The sequence below is a fragment of the Triturus cristatus genome, chromosome 9 (genome assembly GCF_964204655.1).
Source record: "Triturus cristatus chromosome 9, aTriCri1.1, whole genome shotgun sequence".
NCBI lineage: Eukaryota > Metazoa > Chordata > Amphibia > Caudata > Salamandridae > Triturus > Triturus cristatus.
The window spans coordinates 1,189,110,512-1,189,125,356 of NC_140592.1; the positions used below are offsets into that span (position 1 = coordinate 1,189,110,512).

Sequence of the window (14,845 nt, forward strand, 5' to 3'; positions counted from 1 at the left end):
GTGTTCACAGGTGCTGCCTAGATCCGGGAATAAAAGGATGAGGTTGCAATAAGTGACATGCATCTAAACTAAGTAAGAAAGGCACAAGAGCGACAGATTAAGGAGTACTCTCATCAGAAGCGGATTGGAGTAGGGAACCTTCTGCCAGGCTCCATGAGTGGCCTGCTCTTCTTCTCTGCCAGTACGTTTTAAGACACGGAATTTGATGTGGCCACCTTAGAGTTTCCTTTTACAATGCCCCTTTTCAGCAGGTATCATCACAGTGCTTAATTTGAGACGGTGGTTGCAGGTGGTGTGCATCAGCACTCCGATTTTGACCCCAAGTAAGAAGCGGAAAAGGGTGAAAGGGAAAGATAGGAAAGCACAGGCAAAAGAAGAAAGCAGGGATGAAAGAACTTGCAGGAGGGAGACGGACAGAATGTGTAGACTATTGGAAATAAGGCAGGAAATGGAGTAACGACCACCCTAGGTATTCCATAACTCCGGCAATACGAAAAACGTCGGGCCTGGTTTTTTCTAACATATCAAGGACAGCGTGAATAGAAGCGAAGGGTTTTGTGAATGCAGAATTTGCAGGCATCAAAAGTCGCCAAAGAAACTAAAGAAATCTCATCAGCGGTGGTTTCTTGCATAAAGGTTTGAGTAGAGGTCCCCTGGCATGAGAAAGGGGACGGTCTTACACACAAGCACCTTGGAAGAAAGAGCTCTGTCACTCACATTTATGGAAGCAGAACGAGGGGAAACACTGTATTTCTTACTCTGTAGGCACCCATATTATACACAAGCTACTTAAACATATGTAAGACAATCAAGTCTAAAATGTTGAAAATTATATTTTTATTTGATGTGCCCTCATGGTAAAACATTTTTCATGGTGAACTTATGTAACCTTCATTGATCTGGTCACTAGTTCTAAAAGGTCAATAAAAGTATTAGATACACATATTGGCTACGTAGGCATCTCTGGAGGTTCAGCCCCTTCATGTTGCCTTTCAGTAGTTAAACATGCCATCATTATTCCCAATCTTTGTGACATTTTGCAGGTTTAGATCAACCTCCCTCGAGGTGGGAGTGACTTCTGAGCACCACTCCTCCCCACAGCATCTATAATGAGATATCTGCCTCTAGTCACCCTGAATTCCCTTTGCATACTAAAAGCCTTCTGGCACCACAACTCTGCTGTTGCAGATCCTGCCCACCACACCGTGCCATGACATGCCATGCCAACAGACTGCTTTTGTATGACAATGTATGGTGCACACAAATACATACAGAGATTAGTGATAAACTGACTATACAAATATATTCGGTTAAGGTATTCATCCTTTTATATTCATTTCTCCCCAATTTTACCGGTTGAGGTCTCTAGCCCCAGCATCTAAGTTCCCATACTCTTTTTCCACAGACTAATTGTATCTGTTAGAACTTTTGCAGGAACCAGCCCATCTGGGTATTCGTGAAGTCATTCTACAAAATACATGGCTTTTCAAAAACGCCGTCACCCCCAGTATCCTGAGAGCGAAGTTTATAGACTCCTGAGCACAATGCCAAAACATCAACATAACACAACAAGATATTTCCAAGCGCTCACATCCAACTAAACTTCTACTCGATGAAAAGGGCCGGTTAGGGAAACAGCAAAGAAAAAGCCCATGATTTTCCCAGGCTAGGCTATAGGATGATGGTGGCTCTGCAGCAAAGGTGAAAGGGAGTCTGACTGTTTGACAAAAGTATTTGTGGTTAACTAATGACTGCTCATTGCTCCCATTTGGCTTCCTGTTGAGGTGAGTACTGGAAGCTCCAGGGCAAATAAAATGGGAGAGTTCAGTCAATGGGACGACCAAGGCAGTCTTTGCTCCTAAAGGGATTCAATTATTATTATTTTGAGTTGTATATGGCCATAGCTAGATCCTAAGGCACCAGAGCGCTTTACATGTTATGTGATAATGTTTACAAGAGGTACCTGAGCTGATTCATAAGAGTCATAGTTGAACAATACAGCATTAAGTGGTTATAAAGTCACACAAGGGCACATTGAGGAATGGCATCGGGGACAGAATAGGAGACTGAGGGCCTCATGTAGGTAGCCAAATACCGGTCGGTAACGGCCGATTTTCGGTAAATATGCCGTTACCGACCGGTATTCAGACAAGTGAGATGTAGGAGTCCAAAAACCACTTTTCGGTAAATATGAGGCGGTAAATACCGATTCATATTTACCGAATTCCAAAATACCGAATCAGATTTACCGAATACATAATTAACGATTCGGTAAACATGAAGTGGTAAATATGAAGTGGTAAAATTGAAAATGACATGTAGGAGCACTCGGTAATTAAGAAATCCAGGAAAATCGGTAAATAAGAGTCGGTAATTAACACGGATTGAAAGCAGGTGGTAACCATCAACAATGCATATAGGCAAACCCAAAATGCAACAGCGTGGACAACATGGCCGCCATGTACGTCATTGCAAGGCGCCTACGTCTACAGGCAGCAGGACTGAGGGTGTGGCGACGGGAGGAACAAATCTACAGACAGCGCATCACACTATTCCAGCTGACTGATGCAGAGATACATGAGAGGTACAGGCTACACCCCGAAACCATCATGGACTTAATCAGGGACCTTCACCCACTCCTGGACCAGCCAATAAGAAGTGCGCACGCCATACCCCCACATGTGCAGGTGCTCTGCAGCCTACATCTGTTGGCATCCGGCAGTTATCAGGTGGTGATAGCTGCGGTGGGTGGGGTATCCCAGAGTTGCCTGTCACGTTTCTTCAGGAAGTTCCTGGATGCCATGATGCAGAGAATGCACCACTACATAAGCTTCCCAAACACACAGGCTGCACTGCAGAAAACAAAAACAGACTTTTATCACATGGCAGAGTTCCCCCATGTCATCGGCTGTATTGATGGTACACACATCCCAATCTGTCCACCAGCTGATACAGAGCACATCTACAGGAACAGGAAGTCCACCCACTCCATCAATGTGCAGGTGATCTGTGATGCAGGGAACATCATCACAGATATTGTTGCAAAGTTTCCTGGGAGCACCCACGACTCTTACATCTTCCAGAATAGTGGGATCTACACACGACTGAGTGCCGGAGAATTCGGAGAGGGATACCTGCTAGGTAAGTAACAGTGACGCCCCTTGAAACCTGCAAATCATAGTGTATAGAGGCATGTTACTGATGGTTCCCTTTTACACATCCAGGCGACAGTGCATATGCATGCCGGTCATTCATCCTCACTCCCTACCTACACCCAGCAACCCAGAGTGAGAGACGATACAACGTGGCACATAAAACAACACGCAATGTGGTGGAGCGCACGTTTGGACTACTGAAGAGCAGGTTCCGCTGCCTGCACAAGAGCGGAGGCGCACGCCAGTACAAACCCATCACCTGCTGCAAGATTATTGCCACTTGTGCAATGCTGCACAACCTTGCCACGAAAAAAGGTACAGATGTGGAACTAACATATTTTGAGGACAACGAGGATGAGTCAGGCCAGCCACAGGGCAACGCAGCTAGAGTGCCAACTGCAATCGATGGGAGAGAGAGACGGGCAGAGATCACATGCAACTATTTCTGAGTAAGTGAGGGGACACAGCGAGTTGTGAGAAGTCCTGACGTAGTTTTAATGTGGCACCACGCCATGAACACATGAACAGGCCAATCAGGCAATATACCATCTATACAAGGAGTATGTCCAGGGTTACGTCACCCAATGGGAAGTGGCTTAGCAGGGCTACATCAATGTTTGCGCATACGCGCTGCAGTGGTGGATTGCACGGCCTGTGCATCCTCACTAGAGCCAACCCCAAGCCGCCTGCTGCTCCTGCGTGCTTCTGGGACGGGGGGTGTGATGCTGCTGCTGGTGTCGATGCTCTCCGCAGCATCCCCTGCAGCAGTTGTCGACGCCTGACTAGTCAATAGCACCCCTAGTGCACTTGTCACCTGCACCATCCCCCGAGACAGGTCGCTGCAGCACTGTGTTAGGCCCTCCTGCATCGTCACAGAGCGCCGGCACAGTAGAGAAGTCGCAGTTGCCAGACGGTTGAGTGCCCTGCTGGTAGTGTCCCTTCTCTGGCGTTCCCGGCGCCGTGCTTCGATGTCAGCATCTAATTTGCTGCACAACTGCTGGATTGACTGGGACATGTCCCGAATGCCCGCAGCCATGCCGCTAATGTTACTGTCCATGTTGACTAATGTTGTCCTCATCACCCGCATGTGCCTCTGGACTGACATGACTGCCTTTGATTGCAGGCGCTGTTGCTTCAACATTTGGCCCTCGAGACCCAAGAAGACACCATGGCCGTCAGTGGGTGCTGGTGGACTCTGGACACGCGACCTGCGGCGCCCTCTTGCTCCCGTCTGTGCTGCCTGTGAGGTGTGGGGCACAGTGGCATGGCTCCCTTCCTGGGGCCCGGTGCGGTCTTCTGGGCCCATGCTGTCGTCTGACGAGGTGTCTAAGGCTCGTAGCCTGGCTGCTGGACGCCTCCTCATTCTCACACCTGCAAGCGGAGATGTGGCCGGTGATTCGAACATGAGTGGCGATACTGGCTCTGGTTGTGGCGATGCTGGCTCTGGTTGTGGTGATGCTGGCTCTGGTTGTGGTGATGCTGGCTCTCGGTGAGGTGATGCTGGCTCTGGGTGCGGCGAGGCTGGCTGTGTTGGTGGTGCGGCTGCCAGTGGGCCTGCTCCCTGGTCTGAACTTGTGCTGGCTAGAGGTGATACTTGTGGCCGGTGTGCCGTCTCTCCTGCAGCATGCCCTGTCCTGCATGATGTCACATCTGTGGACAGAAATACAACATTGGCTCAGTGTCCCCGAAGGGCTGCATTGCAAGCGTCACAATAACACATTTCACATTCCAATATGTCCTCTGTCTCCTTGTGCCTCGAGTGCGTGACATGCCTTGTTGCCCTGTAACATTTACGTCATGGTTAGTGTTGCCCTGACTACATCTCCCGGAATGCATTGCCTGTCTGCACTGACACGTGTGGACTGCAGTGTGATTCTCGTTTCACAATGGGGGATGTGGGATAGGGGTAGGGGGGGCTACATTGCTGTGCTTTCGTCTTACCTTGGTGTGTTGCGGCTCTGGCAGAGCTGTCGGCGTCCCCAAGACCCACGACGCTCTCCTGCTGGATTGTGGCCGCCACCAGCTCCTCCAGTTCGGTGAGGGCAGGTGCCCTGTTGGTTCCACCTCCGGTCTGGCTGGCCTCCTTCTGGATGTCGCCCATCTTCCTCTTGGTTACAATCCTCAGGTCATACCAGCGCTTTTTGAGGACCTCAATGTCCCTGTGGGTCACTCCCACAGCATTGACCTGCGCCTGGATGGCCAGCCATATGTTGCGCTTTTCCGCCTCAGGCACTTGCAGGGATTGCCTTCCAAACAGCTTCTGGTGCTGCTTCACCACCTCCTCCACCAGCACCTGGAGTTCCTTGGGGCTAAATTTCAGCTTCCTCCTCCTTTCCCCTCCGTCTTTCTGTGTTCTCTGGCTGGACATGCTGTTCGTTTACCCGCTCGCACATGCAACGGCTCCCTGCCTCTCCTCTGCACTCCAAGCCTCTCCAGGGTCGGCTAATTATGTACACCTGCCTGGGTGTGGCCACTTCGGCTAATTATGTACACCTGCCTGGGTGTGGGCACTTCCTGGTTGGGTGGGCTGTCGTTGCACAGGATTAGCTGTTTCGTCAAGTCATGTGATTTTATTTACCGAATCCGTACATACCGATTCGGTATTTTCCGATTCGGTAAATACCACCTCGGTATTTTCCGATTCGGTAAATACCACCTCGGTATTTTCCGATTCGGTAAATACCACCTCGGTATTTACCGATTCGGTAAATACCACCTCGGTATTTACCGATTCGGTGAATTCCGATTCGTGATTACCGAATGTTACCGAATCGGTAACTGTTACCGAATTTTTACCTACATATAACTTACCGATTCTAATTTACCGATTCGGTACGGCTCGGTATTTAAGAACCGGTAAAATTTATTTACCTACATGAGGCCCTGAGTCATGTGTCCGTCTTGAAGGAACTAGTCAAAGGGGAAAACGTCCATCACAGGAGGTCCTGCACTTGCCAGTGCGGTTGTTGAACCTGAATAAGACTTCCAGCAGCTTTGGGAAGGCAGCAGTTTAACACAAAGAAGGAAATCTACTAATGAAATGAAGTGACCGTGCAATGTTGTACTGTGTAGATGGTGAACACTGTAGCCGCTATGTTGAGTCGTATTGTCTTTACTAGAGACCATGACCAATAATCGGGCAAGTAAGTTCATTACTAATGAACTAGAACGTCCCACGGTCCTTGGAGACGGATGCTGTGACTGCGGCATGATGCCTGGACACGAATGTAACATAATAAGAAATGGCTCTCGCTTCCCTGCTTTCCACCGTTGAAAAAATGATGATGTTACGCCTTCTTCATCACTTCCTGGCGCTTTTCCAACTTTAACAAGCTTAGTGTAAGTATTCTCTGCTGGCACCTCGCTTTTCCGAGGATTTAACCTAGAAAAGCAAGCCTGGAGTGGTGGAACGAGCCATTTCTATGCCTGGAAAGATTAATAGGATTACCTTCTAATTTTACCCCAGGTTCATCACAGGGACAGCCAATTCCGCAAGTTTCAATCTGTGCCTTCAGGAATGACAGCTGCACCTCTCCACTGCAGGAATGCAAGCTACAGATCACCGAAAAGAGATCACATATTTTACAATTTCAGGACTCAACATAGTGCCTCTTGGCAACAGAATAATGTTCCTGTGGCAATCTAAAGGCCCTGTACTCGAAGCAGTCAGCAAAGTTACAGCCAGTGTGGTTCGGCGGCGCTACCGAACACACCGAATTACTCCGGAACATTTCAAAACTTTGCGAAAATTCAGAACTGGAAAAATGTTAAGTAGGGAATCCCACTGGCACTGCCACTGCCTATTAAGGCATTTGGTGCTGACCGGAGGGTAAGCCTTATATTGGGGAGTGCCCTGGGTCTGTAAACACACATAGACAACAGGAGTAAAGCACCACAACCACTCATGTGAGGGAAGAGGTATCACTGTTGACCTGCTGGGCTACGCAGTCTTGACTCTTGCAAGATGCACAGCATGTGGGGAGACGCCTTGGCCCAGAGGCCACTTCCAAACGTCTACAGAGGGGCAAAAAAGGATGCACACAAGTATACCTTAACCAGCGAGGGCATCTGCAGTCATCCAGCTAGCACAGCGGAGAATTGTGTGCACTGACAAACCTTCAGTCCTGATATTAATCTACGCCACTGACCTTGATAGTTGACAGAACTGTGAAAAAACCACATTGCCATGCCAAGGGGTCAGGGTGATAGGACTACAGAGTACAACGATGCAATGCCCTTCAATACTGACATCCTGCCTAAAACTACGTTCAATACATTTACAGCCCCTCCTATTCTTGTTCTTGTGTGAATGAGCCCACCCTGATGATGTTCACTTTCACACTGCATTCTGTCTGGAGTCCCACTCAAATACAGTACATACCTTCCTTCAAGTATCACTTTCAAGAATGTTAGTGGGAGACCGAGAAACAGATTAAGTGTCAAGCTTTTCTAGTCAACAAAGCATCCAATGTTTATCCCTAGATGCATGCAGAGGAGCTATTTGTTAATCTGTGCAAGGTTTATGTGTGGCCAGGGATTTTGAGATTAGGGGGGATCCTATTTGGCTTCTGTGCAGAATCTCTCGAGTTGACACATTTCAGCAAAGCTTTATTTACAGTGGCAGTGAACAGAGTTGTTGGGACCAAAGAGTCACTCACTATTTGTGCACATATTGGTGCTGAGCCTCTCTGGCCAGCTTTAGGAAATTGACAAAACGCGAGTACCAGGTGTTGCTTTGCAGTCACCGGGGCAGCCGTGGATTTTGAAAATCATTAATTGTACTTTCAAGTTTGTCGCCGTCTCCTGATCCTCTTACTCTGCTTTCAATGGTTGTGTCTTGCGCTTCCCACTGCAATGCCAGCAGCTGGGCCCCTCCCCCAGCATATCCTGGATGGTTTACATTTTAAGAGAAAACTTCTATAATTGCGACCAGCATTGCGTTCCTCGTTTTAATCGTGATGCGGTTGTGTACAAATCCACTGGCTGTGTCACAGCAGCAATCTCCCAGCGACATCAGTCCACGGCTCACTGTTTATATTCCCAACTCAGATGTATTAAAGGTAGCCAAGTGCAGCTGAATCAAATTCATAAAATAATATTCACAAATGCAGCAGATCACCTGAACCTTTGTGTGCAACAGAAATAGATGTGCATGGTTTAAAATGCCCTGCCCCTTTAAAGGCTGTTCGAATAATCTTTCAGCCCTATATGTTGTTGCCAGAGTAAGCATAATCCCCAGGTAAAAAAATTTAAATTGCAATTTTAAACCATTTTTTGGCTTTGTCAATGCTCGTCTTATTTTGACATTTTTTGTAAAACGGTATTGTTGGTGCGCTGCTGGGTCATCACCAATATTTTTTTTTAAATTACAAAAATAAAAATCTACTAAACCGAAAATGTTTATTTTCTCAAAATTGCCCAGATTACTTCAACAATGCTTGGAACTGAAGGGAACTACTTTGTGTGCGGATATGCTCCTTCTGAAACTCACAATAAAGTCAGCCAAAGGCTGCACTTGGAGTGATGTAGTAAATGGAACCGGATACGAATGGAGTGGAGTTTACAAGACATCAGAAGTACGAGCTGAGAAAACCGAGCAGCCCTGACTCTCAGCATTCCGTCCATCATTTGTTTATTGTAACGCTTTTCGCCCTAAGTGGGATGGGTATGCCCAGACATGGGTCCCGTGCTCACCACGCCACTGGAGTCAAGCTATCCTGGCTGATGACGGCTGATAGCCAGAAACCGGTCCTAGGATGCTTGATTCCGGTCCAGGGAAGACATGGCTTGGCAGTTCGGGCTGGACTGTTCCCATGAGGCACAGGGTCAAGACTGATTTGCATATGGCCATGTCTGAACTGGGGTGGCGTAGTGGGCAAAAGAACGATGGATTTAACCCAGATCTCTTGACTGGGGGAGAATGTCTGCATTGTCAGCATTCCGTCCATCATTTGTTTGTTGTAACGCTGACTCTCACAGCACAGACCAGTGGACTGTGCTTTTATGAAGATGAAAACGATAGCGTGACTCTCTCTAAAGGGGACCCCCTCTAAGAAGAGTATCTAAGAAACCTCCAACAGAGGCGTGTCCTACTCGAGTACAAGGGCAGCCTAATACATGTGAAATAAAATTCTATGCATGGAAAACTACTTCTTAAAGAACAGAGAATAACAGAAACCAGAACACAGCCAGATATGTGTTCAACAGTTTATATAGCACCATTACACCTTGGGCCGTGAGCAATAAAGCACTTGACAAAGTAAATTTACAAGTGAAAGTAAAAAGCGTCTGTTATCGCTACCCTGGGAGAGTTAAGTGTACAAAGGGAATAATGCAGTTATGAAATAGTATCGTATGCCCCGACACGCCAATGGTAAACAACGCTATCCAACGTGTTGATTCACCACTTTGTCAAATACGGGCCCCTCAGATGCTCTTGCGTTGCGGCTCCTCTTAGTGACACGGGGCTGGAACTGGTATTTTTTCTGTTAGCTGGCCAAGAACTGAAACAGAGGGCCTTATGGGTACACAAGGAGCATTACTGGACAACTCTTCGGTCCTAAACTTCTGCTTTTTTAAATACCCAAAAATAATGTTATGGATCTGAGGAGTCCAACGTCTGGATCTGTGCCAGATTTTCATGAAAAACATTGACTATGTATATTAACTATATGTCTTATGTTGGATACCCTGAAACTCTGGCCCTTGGACTTCTGTTCCATGCTCTGTAACGGAGGAGTCCTACATAAAGGGGAAGGGGTGGGGGGTACTCTGTAATGCATTTTCTGTGTCCAAAGTGACCATGGACGAGCAGCTCAGCTCGTCTCAAAAAGAAGCATTCAGGAATGTGTAAAAAGCGCAGCTCTCAGCTGAATTTGCTCCAGGAGTCACGAGAATCTTTTTCAGAGAGAAGCGAGGGGGTAAGTCCTGTAAACAATGAAAGGCGCTCTAATAAAGCGGACTAAGGCGCGCTGGGCAGGCCTCCCACTCGGCATACCCGAGCCCGGCGCAGGCATACCACAGCCCCGCAAGAAGCAGCTCCCTTCACTCGGAAATGTCCGCCATCAGCAGTCTGGCCACCACCGGACACAAGAATGGGGTGAAGGCCGCGGGGGCTAGCCGTGGAGCGGCCTGGATTCCATACTGCGTGTGCCGGCTCCTCCCCGGCCCTCTCCTCTCGAGGTTCTCATCCCACCCCCCACACACAGCCCAGAATGTGGCCAGGCCGCCCCTGCTTCCGCTCGGAGAGCTCGAGACCTGCAGCCCGGGCTCCTGGGCCCTGGGAGCGAGCATGGAAATTAACGGAAATGAGATGTACGGACCCGTCTACGGTGCACTCAAATCGGAGGCAGACGCACCGGAAGTGCGAGAACGAGGAAATCCTCGGAAGTGACCTGGGGGGCAAAGGTCGTAGGCTGCAGGTCATGATGGAGCCACTGTGCAAAGAGGCGCCGTTAAAGCAGACTAGGGCCGCGGGTGCTGGGGTGACGCTGCTCTATCCATGGAGGGCATGGGAGGCAGATTCAACCCAAGGGGCTTTATTTGTGTGCCCACTGGCAGAGAGGCGGCACACACTATAAAGGCCTTTCACCTGGGTTATTTATATATTTCCGAGAGCACCCTATACCCAGGGCAAGGAATCCGCTTCATAGCACTTTAATAACGCCCTTGTGAGCATGGGTGCTTGCTTCAGACATTCGGATCCTTTACATGAACGGTACCTCGGTATAACGTCCTGCACGTGAGCTCACATAGTATGTCACTCATGACGTTCTATGACATCATTGATAGCATCACCGATTACATGAAATGACATCATTGATGACATGAAATATCATGGATGACATCGCTATAGTTACTTTAGTTGACTGGTGAATTTCAGTATTATTAATATTTTAAAATGTTAGTTTTAACTTACATTTTTTATTCAAGTATAACGTCACCTTAAAAATTGATTTTTTTAGTGAATTTCTGCTTTTTTATGTTAAGATATTTTTACCATCCCTAACCATAACTCCCCTCTGCTTTTTCATTGAATATTTATATTTGTATACAGAGGCTTGTGCTCAACCCTCTCCATTGGTCTGTTCCAGTGTCTTCATCTTTTGCTTCCTCTCACAAAAGCATAAAGCATGGCACAGTGGTTCGGCGCGCTCTACCCACAGATCTTGTTTTAGGAGTAAAAACATTTTGCCTAATCAGATGTTCACAGCGCTCTGAAAAGGAGAGCACTTCAGAGCCACGGCCAGGAGAGCACTTCAGAGCCACGGCCAGGAGAGCACTTCAGAGCCACGGCCAGGAGAGCACTTCAGAGCCACGGCCAGGAGAGCACTTCAGAGCCCACGGCCAGGAGAGCACTTCAGAGCCCACGGCCAGGAGAGCACTTCAGAGCCCACGGCCAGGAGAGCACTTCAGAGCCCACGGCCAGGAGAGCACTTCAGAGCCCACGGCCAGGAGAGCACTTCAGAGCCCACGGCCAGGAGAGCACTTCAGAGCCCACGGCCAGGAGAGCACTTCAGAGCCCACGGCCAGGAGAGCACTTCAGAGCCCACGGCCAGGAGAGCACTTCAGAGCCCACGGCCAGGAGAGCACTTCAGAGCCCACGGCCAGGAGAGCACTTCAGAGCCCACGGCCAGGAGAGCACTTCAGAGCCCACGGCCAGGAGAGCACTTCAGAGCCCACGGCCAGGAGAGCACTTCAGAGCCCACGGCCAGGAGAGCACTTCAGAGCCCACGGCCAGGAGAGCACTTCAGAGCCCACGGCCAGGAGAGCACTTCAGAGCCCACGGCCAGGAGAGCACTTCAGAGCCCACGGCCAGGAGAGCACTTCAGAGCCCACGGCCAGGAGAGCACTTCAGAGCCCACGGCCAGGAGAGCACTTCAGAGCCCACGGCTCGGAGAGCACTTCAGAGCCCACGGCTCGGAGAGCACTTCAGAGCCCACGGCTCGGAGAGCACTTCAGAGCCCACGGCTCGGAGAGCACTTCAGAGCCCACGGCTCGGAGAGCACTTCAGAGCCACGACCAGGAGAGCACATCAGAGCCACGGCTCGGAGAGCACATCAGAGCCACGGCTCGGAGAGCACATCAGAGCCACGACCAGGAGAGCACTTCAGAGCCACGACCAGGAGAGCACTTCAGAGCCACGACCAGGAGAGCACTTCAGAGCCACGGCTCGGAGAGCACTTCAGAGCCCACGGCGCGGAGAGCACTTCAGAGCCCACGGCGCGGAGAGCACTTCAGAGCCCACGACCAGGAGAGCACTTCAGAGCCCACGACCAGGAGAGCACTTCAGAGCCACGACCAGGAGAGCACTTCAGAGCCACGACCAGGAGAGCACTTCAGAGCCACGACCAGGAGAGCACTTCAGAGCCACGACCAGGAGAGCACTTCAGAGCCACGGCTAGGAGAGCACATCAGAGCCACGACCAGGAGAGCACTTCAGAGCCACGGCTAGGAGAGCACTTCAGAGCCACGACCAGGAGAGCACTTCAGAGCCACGGCTCGGAGAGCACTTCAGAGCCACGGCTCGGAGAGCACTTCAGAGCCACGGCTTGGAGACCACTTCAGAGCCACGGCTCGGAGAGCCTTTCATAGCCACGGCTTGGAGAGCACTTTAGAGCCATGACCAGGAGAGCACTTCAGAGCCACGGCTCGGAGAGCACTTCAGAGCCACGGCTCGGAGAGCACATCAGAGCCACGGCTCGGAGAGCCTTTCATAGCCACGGCTCGGAGAGCACTTTAGAGCCATGACCAGGAGAGCACTTAAGAGCCACGACCAGGAGAGCACTTCAGAGCCACGACCAGGAGAGCACTTTAGAGCCATGACCAGGAGAGCACTTAAGAGCCACGACCAGGAGAGCACTTCAGAGCCACGACCAGGAGAGCACTTTAGAGCCATGACCAGGAGAGCACTTCAGAGCCACGGCCAGGAGAGCACTTCAGAGCCACGGCCAGGAGAGCACTTCAGAGCCATGACCAGGAGAGCACTTCAGAGCCACGACCAGGAGAGCACTTCAGAGCCACGACCAGGAGAGCACTTCAGAGCCACGGCTCGGAGAGCACTTCAGAGCCACGGCTTGGAGACCACTTCAGAGCCACGGCTCGGAGAGCCTTTCATAGCCACGGCTTGGAGAGCACTTTAGAGCCATGACCAGGAGAGCACTTCAGAGCCACGACCAGGAGAGCACTTCAGAGCCACGGCTCGGAGAGCACTTCAGAGCCACGGCTAGGAGAGCACATCAGAGCCACGGCTCGGAGAGCCTTTCATAGCCACGGCTCGGAGAGCACTTTAGAGCCATGACCAGGAGAGCACTTAAGAGCCACGACCAGGAGAGCACTTCAGAGCCACGACCAGGAGAGCACTTTAGAGCCATGACCAGGAGAGCACTTAAGAGCCACGACCAGGAGAGCACTTCAGAGCCACGACCAGGAGAGCACTTTAGAGCCATGACCAGGAGAGCACTTCAGAGCCACGGCCAGGAGAGCACTTCAGAGCCACGGCCAGGAGAGCACTTAGGAGCCACGGCTAAGCAAGCCTGGGCTGCTAGACCTCTCATTTATGTTTGCATGTTGAAAATGCTGCCAGGTTCTTTTTGTTTTGTTTTTCTTGCACACTGCTTACATTCCCTTAAAACAATCCAATAAAAGAATCGCCCTTGCCAAGGCCAGGCTTGTTGATCCGACCTATGCTTTACACTTTTGATTTTATAATGAGACAAACAAGACTACTAATTCCAGACCGCAGAGAAAGAATGGACTGAATGGCCTCAAACAAACATTCTAAACTTGGCAGCTGTGTAAAGGGAAGTACGAGGTGTGCGCTCAGCCCGAACACTGACAAAAGCACAAATAATTCAGGTTAAAACATCCCCAGGTGATTTCTAAAGAGCCAGCTCGGTGGGTTCCAGGCTCATTGAGGAAAACGGATTAGTTTCAGAAGCTGGTGGCAAAAACTGCACTAGGGTGGAGTAACAACACAGGTTACTTGCGTGTGAGGAGCAAATTAATACTGTGGCCCAGCTCTCGACAGTCTGTCCTTCTGAAGGCAGGGACTTTTTCATCAAGGGTGGCAACTGCATGCTTTCGAGTTCGACTGGTTTAGCATAACACCCTGAAATAATCTGCAACCCCTGGCACTGCCCAGTGAACACCCTTAACTATTCTAGGGCTTGGCATACGGTCAATAAACTATAACAGAAGTTTGACCACATATAGATAGGCAACGTGCAAGCCTCTAGTTCTAAAGGTCAATGCGCTTTGATCCCCGTCCCAGGGCGCGCGCAATCCCGATGCGTAACTGGCACCAGTAACTGCGGATACCACCGAGAGCCAAGTGAACCAGGTGCGCAATTAAACACTATTCCAAAATTCGAACTAGAATAGAGATAAGGCGGTAAAGGCTCTCGCTGCCCCCGCTCCCAGGTGCAGCACCTCAGAAAGGGTGCATCGGGTTTTATCTGGCACAAACCACAAGGGCAACTTCCCTCCCGGAGCACGATCACCTCAACTGCTGGACTCTGAATCTGGACATCAAACGACACTTGGCGCCCGATTGGGAATTTGCGCGGGTCCTGGAAGCAAAGAAGAGGAGTTCCTACTTGAAAACTCTTTCTATGACGCGTCTTTTCTCAGGGGGCGCCGGTAGCCACTGTGGACCGTCCTTCGAAAACTGGCCACTGACTGTAAAGTTA

General features: G+C 50.0%; 3 protein-coding genes across 16 annotated transcripts in view; all 3 read right to left on the reverse strand.

Moving 5' to 3' along the window:
- The window catches only part of PACS2 (phosphofurin acidic cluster sorting protein 2), a 456,225-nt gene that overhangs the window by 356,210 nt on the left and 85,170 nt on the right, over window positions 1–14,845 (reverse strand). The gene's annotated exons all lie outside the window — the stretch shown is intronic.
- Window positions 1–14,845, reverse strand: part of LOC146799603 (uncharacterized) — an 889,638-nt gene that overhangs the window by 251,406 nt on the left and 623,387 nt on the right. The window lies entirely within an intron of this gene.
- LOC146799604 (uncharacterized) lies at window positions 825–5,576 on the reverse strand. The gene is made up of 2 exons (XM_085627194.1): window positions 5,097–5,576; window positions 825–4,805 (listed from the first exon to the last, which is right to left on the reverse strand). Exons 1-2 carry the CDS (start codon window positions 5,521–5,523, stop codon window positions 3,766–3,768), a joined length of 1,467 nt encoding a protein of 488 aa, XP_085483320.1. The 5' UTR covers window positions 5,524–5,576; the 3' UTR covers window positions 825–3,765.